Source organism: Aptenodytes forsteri, unplaced genomic scaffold (assembly GCF_000699145.1).
Source record: "Aptenodytes forsteri isolate BGI_AS27 unplaced genomic scaffold, ASM69914v1 Scaffold193, whole genome shotgun sequence".
Classification (NCBI taxonomy): Eukaryota; Metazoa; Chordata; class Aves; order Sphenisciformes; family Spheniscidae; genus Aptenodytes; species Aptenodytes forsteri.
The window spans coordinates 17685914-17691103 of NW_008795405.1; the positions used below are offsets into that span (position 1 = coordinate 17685914).

The 5190-nt window shown below is 37.5% G+C and overlaps 1 protein-coding gene across 1 annotated transcript in view; it reads left to right on the forward strand.

The window, feature by feature from the left end:
• Positions 1–1287, forward strand: part of TDRD9 (tudor domain containing 9) — a 57649-nt gene extending 56362 nt beyond the window's left edge. The window contains 1 exon segment of the mRNA XM_019472455.1: positions 1192–1287. Within this exon segment, the coding sequence (XP_019328000.1) occupies positions 1192–1287 (96 nt within the window).
• Positions 1288–5190: the final 3903 nt, after the last annotated feature.

Sequence of the window (5190 nt, forward strand, 5' to 3'; positions counted from 1 at the left end):
GATGTCTTTTTTGAGCCTGGGGAGGGGAAAAAGTATTAAATTTAAAGATACCGAAAGCACTGTAAAGTCAAATTTAAGGCGTAAGAACTGTTGCGTATACATCAGCTTCTATTGATAATCCTATTTTTGTAGAGTATTTAGTTTGTTGGGTGTTTTGTTTTTTAATTTTGTATATACAAATATTTAGCCTTTTCAAACAGAGCACTTCGTGATTTTTAAGTTGAGAGACATTGTAAAGGCAACTTTACATTTGTTGTAAGTTAAAATTTTGTATTCTTCTTTCTATGAAGCAGCTGTGGCCTAAAAGAAAAAGATTGATACATGTTTCTTGTGCATTTTAGTTTTGTTTTGGGTTGCTGTGCTTTCAGGTGGCTTTTCGCTTTTAAGCACACAGAATTGTAGCTCGCTTTAGAATGAATGTGCTGGGATCAGATAGAGGGCAGTTTTCTCGATATCTGGGAGGGTTTTGTAAAGCTGAAAAGTCTAGCTTCCTACTCTGTTAGAAATCTTTCTTTCTGTAAGGGCCTCTGCAGGCAACTAGATTTCCTGATGAACGAGGGCATTTTCTTAATTAAAAGGGGGCGAGGAATCAGTGAGTGCAGGAGTAAGATTTCTACACACACCCTCCCTGTGCCTCTCCCACCCTGAGGCTCATAAATGAGGGGTTTAGGTGTCTTTTCTTGAAAAAATTGACAACAGTGAATGAGCACCAAGGGCACATATTTCTAGGAGGCATTCACTGAGGGGTTAGAGTGTGTCCTGATATACTGCCTTAAGCTAAAGTGTTTCTATTTTCATATTTCAAATTCAGTTATCCTGATAGATAATCTCCTATTCAGTTATATTGATGTTTAGCTTTTTATAAGAAGTTAACGTATAGGCCTTGGATTAGGACTTTCCCCACTGCATCTGACGTCTGAAGAATCTCAGGACATCTTTCTTATATCATCGCATAAAATACTACCTGTAATGCTTTGGAACTGATTGTGGAATAGTAGTCTGACTCAGGCAAACTATGAGATACAGCATTTTATAGTACTGGCTCTTATGTTGAAATGTGTGGCATGGAACTGAAATGATTCTATGATTTGAAACTGTCAAAACTCTTCAAACCCCTTTTCCTTAACTATGTTATATAGGAAAACATTATTAAGAATGCCTTCTGACTTTCATCTTGCTTCTTTTGATTAGGTGGATCCTCAGCATATCATTGACCAGTCTGAAAAGCAGCATGAAAGAGGAAATGGTCTTTATCAGCTACATAGGCTTGTTGTGTTGAATGTTTAAGTATTTCTAGAAGTCTTTCAGAGGAAGAGGTATTACAGCTAGTCTAAAAATTACTTTTGTCTTCTATATAACCCTTGGATGTTTATTTTGCAAGACTGTTCCGTAAGATTAGTGTAAGTGTACTAAAATACAGTTTGGAATATGTTAATGTTTTTTTTAAAAGCTACGGTTTGCTGACCTAGAGCAGAGGAGTTTTATTCATAAACCAGACTGACTTAAAGCAGGATGCAATTTTCATTTTAATAATACTTCTGAGCAGGTTTATCACAAGGTACATGAAGACAAAGCAAATCTAAGTTTAGTTGTTCACTTTCTGTCTAAAAGCTTGTAAGCCATGGGGCATGATTTTTTGTCTTGAACTGCAAGTTGCATTTTCCTGTTTTCTTTGTCATTAGTTTTTCAAAAAGCCGTACAGCAAAGGTGTTTGGGGTTTTTCTTAACCAAAAAATAGAGGTCAAAGGAAACTGATGATCTAGATTATGTTCTGATCCAAAATATAACTTCATACACTGGATACGATTTTTTCATTAATTTTTCATACAGCAAAATATAATACATGATTTCTTTTCCTGTATGGCAAAAGAATGCTTTTGAATTACCGATTTATGGTACCTTTGTTTCATCCTTTCCTCTTATTTTTGCCTGTAAGATCTTAAGTCCTAAAAATGAGGTCAGTGGTTTCAGAATAAAATGCAGAAGTGAAATAAAATGTATTTGTCTCTTCTGTTGTGTGGTCATGCTTAAATAATGGTATGTGACTGCATTCATGAAATACATGAATACAAAACCAGTATATGGAAAAGTATTAATCTAATCACTGTTCACTCAGTGATTTGAAGATCGTGTAATATCTAGTTGTCCTCTGAAGAACAGACAGAATCAATGGTAACCATAAAGTGGCAGATTTGGGGAAAATAAGGGGATGCTTAAACTAAGGAATTATTTTAAGCTGTACTTAAACAGAGGGGCAACTGTATAATAGGCAATTTCGGTGGCTTATTATAAGCAATACTTCCTTAGACACATTTTACTAATCCTTGTGAATTATAAAACATCATACTTTATATAGTGAGATAGGTTTAATAGAAAAATTCATCTCAAGTGGCTTAGACAACAGTATTTCTCAGCTGAGTGTTGTATGCAAATTAAGTGTTGTAGTTAAACACCTTTGGGGGCAAATGAAACAGGCAGAATGTTAAATCTTTGCTTTGCCTATTAGTGATGGGAATTTCTGTAGGAAAAGGTAACTTGGTAATACCAAAAGGCATGATATAAATAATGTAACGTACCGTGATTGCTCATAAGCAACACTGAAATTGAGAGCTGAGAGGAACAGAATATATTTTCCGAATTCTTTTTTTTAATTCTGTGGCTTGTGTGTCCTGGTCTGTTGATATGCCTGTGGTGCCACCTGCTGGGGGTTACTGATGTGCTGTTTGTTCCCCTTTGAACGACTACTGCGTGTTGTAATGCTTTCAGTAAAGAAGAGGTACTCTGTAATGGCTCATGTCCTAATAAAACTGAAAGGTTTCTATTCTTGTCCTTATGATGAGAGGAGTAGATAATGCTAACTCCCCCACAGTCCAATAACCCATAACCTGCCACTGGTCAATTGAGAAATGAGAACTGTGTATTAACTCTTACGAGCTCCCAATTTTGTCCTGGGTACATAAGAAGCCTGCAGATGTGATATGTGATAGATTATCCTTGAAGGAAACATCTTACAAGTTAGTCCTGCTGGGAAATGTTATTTATTGCCAGATGAAAATGTAGTACTAATATTTCAAAAGCAGCAGTTGTATTTTACTGTTTGATTTAGGTTTCAACAGCATTGCAGAGTCACTTAAACAGGTTTAAGGCAAACAGCTTCAGGGTTTCTCTTCAAGGTTAATAGTATGTAGCACTGGAGAAAGAAGTGTTGTAAAATAGTAGTGTCTTTGTATGGCTATAGACCTGATGCCAGTCAACCTTGTGCCTTTCAGGGGTTACTTCCATAAGAAAAAGGCCATGGCTGCTTGTCAAGATTCCTTTTCTCTCCAGGTGCTCACCAATATCTAGCAGAATGAGATTTCACTTACCACAATTTATTAGTGATCATCCACATTTATGTATTTCTTCCATCACTGAGTCCAAGATAGAAATATTTGAATCTATAAATGGTCAGTTAACCCTCTCGAATGCCTCCAATAGTAATGGTAAAGTGACAAATTGTATTGATAGGTGCTTCTCAAGTCTGAAAACTTGCAGCCACTACTATTCATAATTTCCCCCACAGCTACAGTGAAATCAGGTAGCAGGTTTAAATCAAAAAGGACTTTTTTGCCATTGCATGTAATGAATTTTGGAATTTACTGCCACAGGCTGTGCTAGAAACCAAATATATAAACAAATACAAAAAGGAATCGGAACTCCAGGGAAGGCAGATCCTTCAATAGCTGTTAAAATTGAGGAACTCAAATTCCCTACCCCACTGAATTCTAGAACCTGAGAAAATATACTGAAAGAATGCCTATTTTTACCCTTTCCCAAGTGTTTCCTTTTGGCAGATACAAGGGTGGAGAATATTATTTACATACGCTTGTAAAGATGCTGTAACAGGTCAGACTAATAATTCCATCTGTGACTGAACCATTCTGGAATCAGCAATAGCAGAATTACATACTGTGGATGATCACTAATATAATGAGATGTCATTTAACGAAGTCTACACCAGAGAGAGTTGTTCAGGATATGTAGTCTGTGTTTCTTGTCTTACTCTCTTCTTGTACTGCCTCATAACTCTGCTTATATAGGATTCTGCAGTTGAAAGCAGGCGCAGGCACAGCTGGTGTTTTCTGCCCTCAGGTCTTCTGTAGGAAGTGTAGGACTTCCAGGATGCAGGCATACCACGCAAATACAGGTACTCCTGGCCAAAAGGATTCCAACTAGAACATAAGGTGTATGCGCCTCAGTAGCTGGATGTGATTATGGACAAATACATCCTAAAAAAACCTCTAGTTGCTACATAATCAATGACTTCTCATTTCTTCTGTAAATTAGTACCTGAAAAGAACTTCAATTAATTATGAATAATTTGAGCTGATAATAGATTTAGGAAATAGCCCAGATATTCTTTTGCTTTACACTGAAATCTTGCGTTTTTCCTAGATTACTACTTATACTGGTTACATCTGGGTTATAACAAAGAAATGAGGTTCACGGAAGACTTTTGCCTGCCAGGCTATTCATTTAGTCTTCAGATCATTAAATAATAATAAAGGATAGTGTTAAAAAATGATAGAGCTTGTGAAATGCAATACCTTTCGGAACTACAGTTCAAGAGATGCATTATAGGAATCCTTTGACTCTTGAGGAAATTTGAGAAGCCTAAAGTGGAATGATAAATTTGCTGTATCTGAGAGAGTTTATCAATTTCTCTTTGCGAGGGTGTCACAACAGACAGTGATACGGAATTTTTTGGGCTGGAACAATTTTAGCCTTAGTTTTGAAGTCTGTCATTCTTGCCCCAAGAGACAATGATAAAATTACTATCCCTCAATGACAAGAAAATATGTTCATAATCTCTTGAGTTCTTTAAGCTACTATGAACACAGTGTTGGGTCAGCTCAAGCCAGCTGATTGCATTCAGCATCACTACCCCATCAAGTATATGCAGAAGATGGAGCCTGGCTCTTTTCAGTGATGCCCAATGCAAGGGCGAGAGGCAATGGGCACAAACTGAAACACAGGAGGTGCCGTCTGAACATCAGGAAACACTTTTTCACCGTGGGGGTGACCGAGCACTGGCACAGGTTGCCCAGGGAGGTTGTAGAGTCTCCATCCCTGGAGATAACTCAGAGATGCCCAGGAGGAACAAGGAAAATGTCACCTGGGCTCCCATCGCTCCCCCCAGAGGCGGGGAGA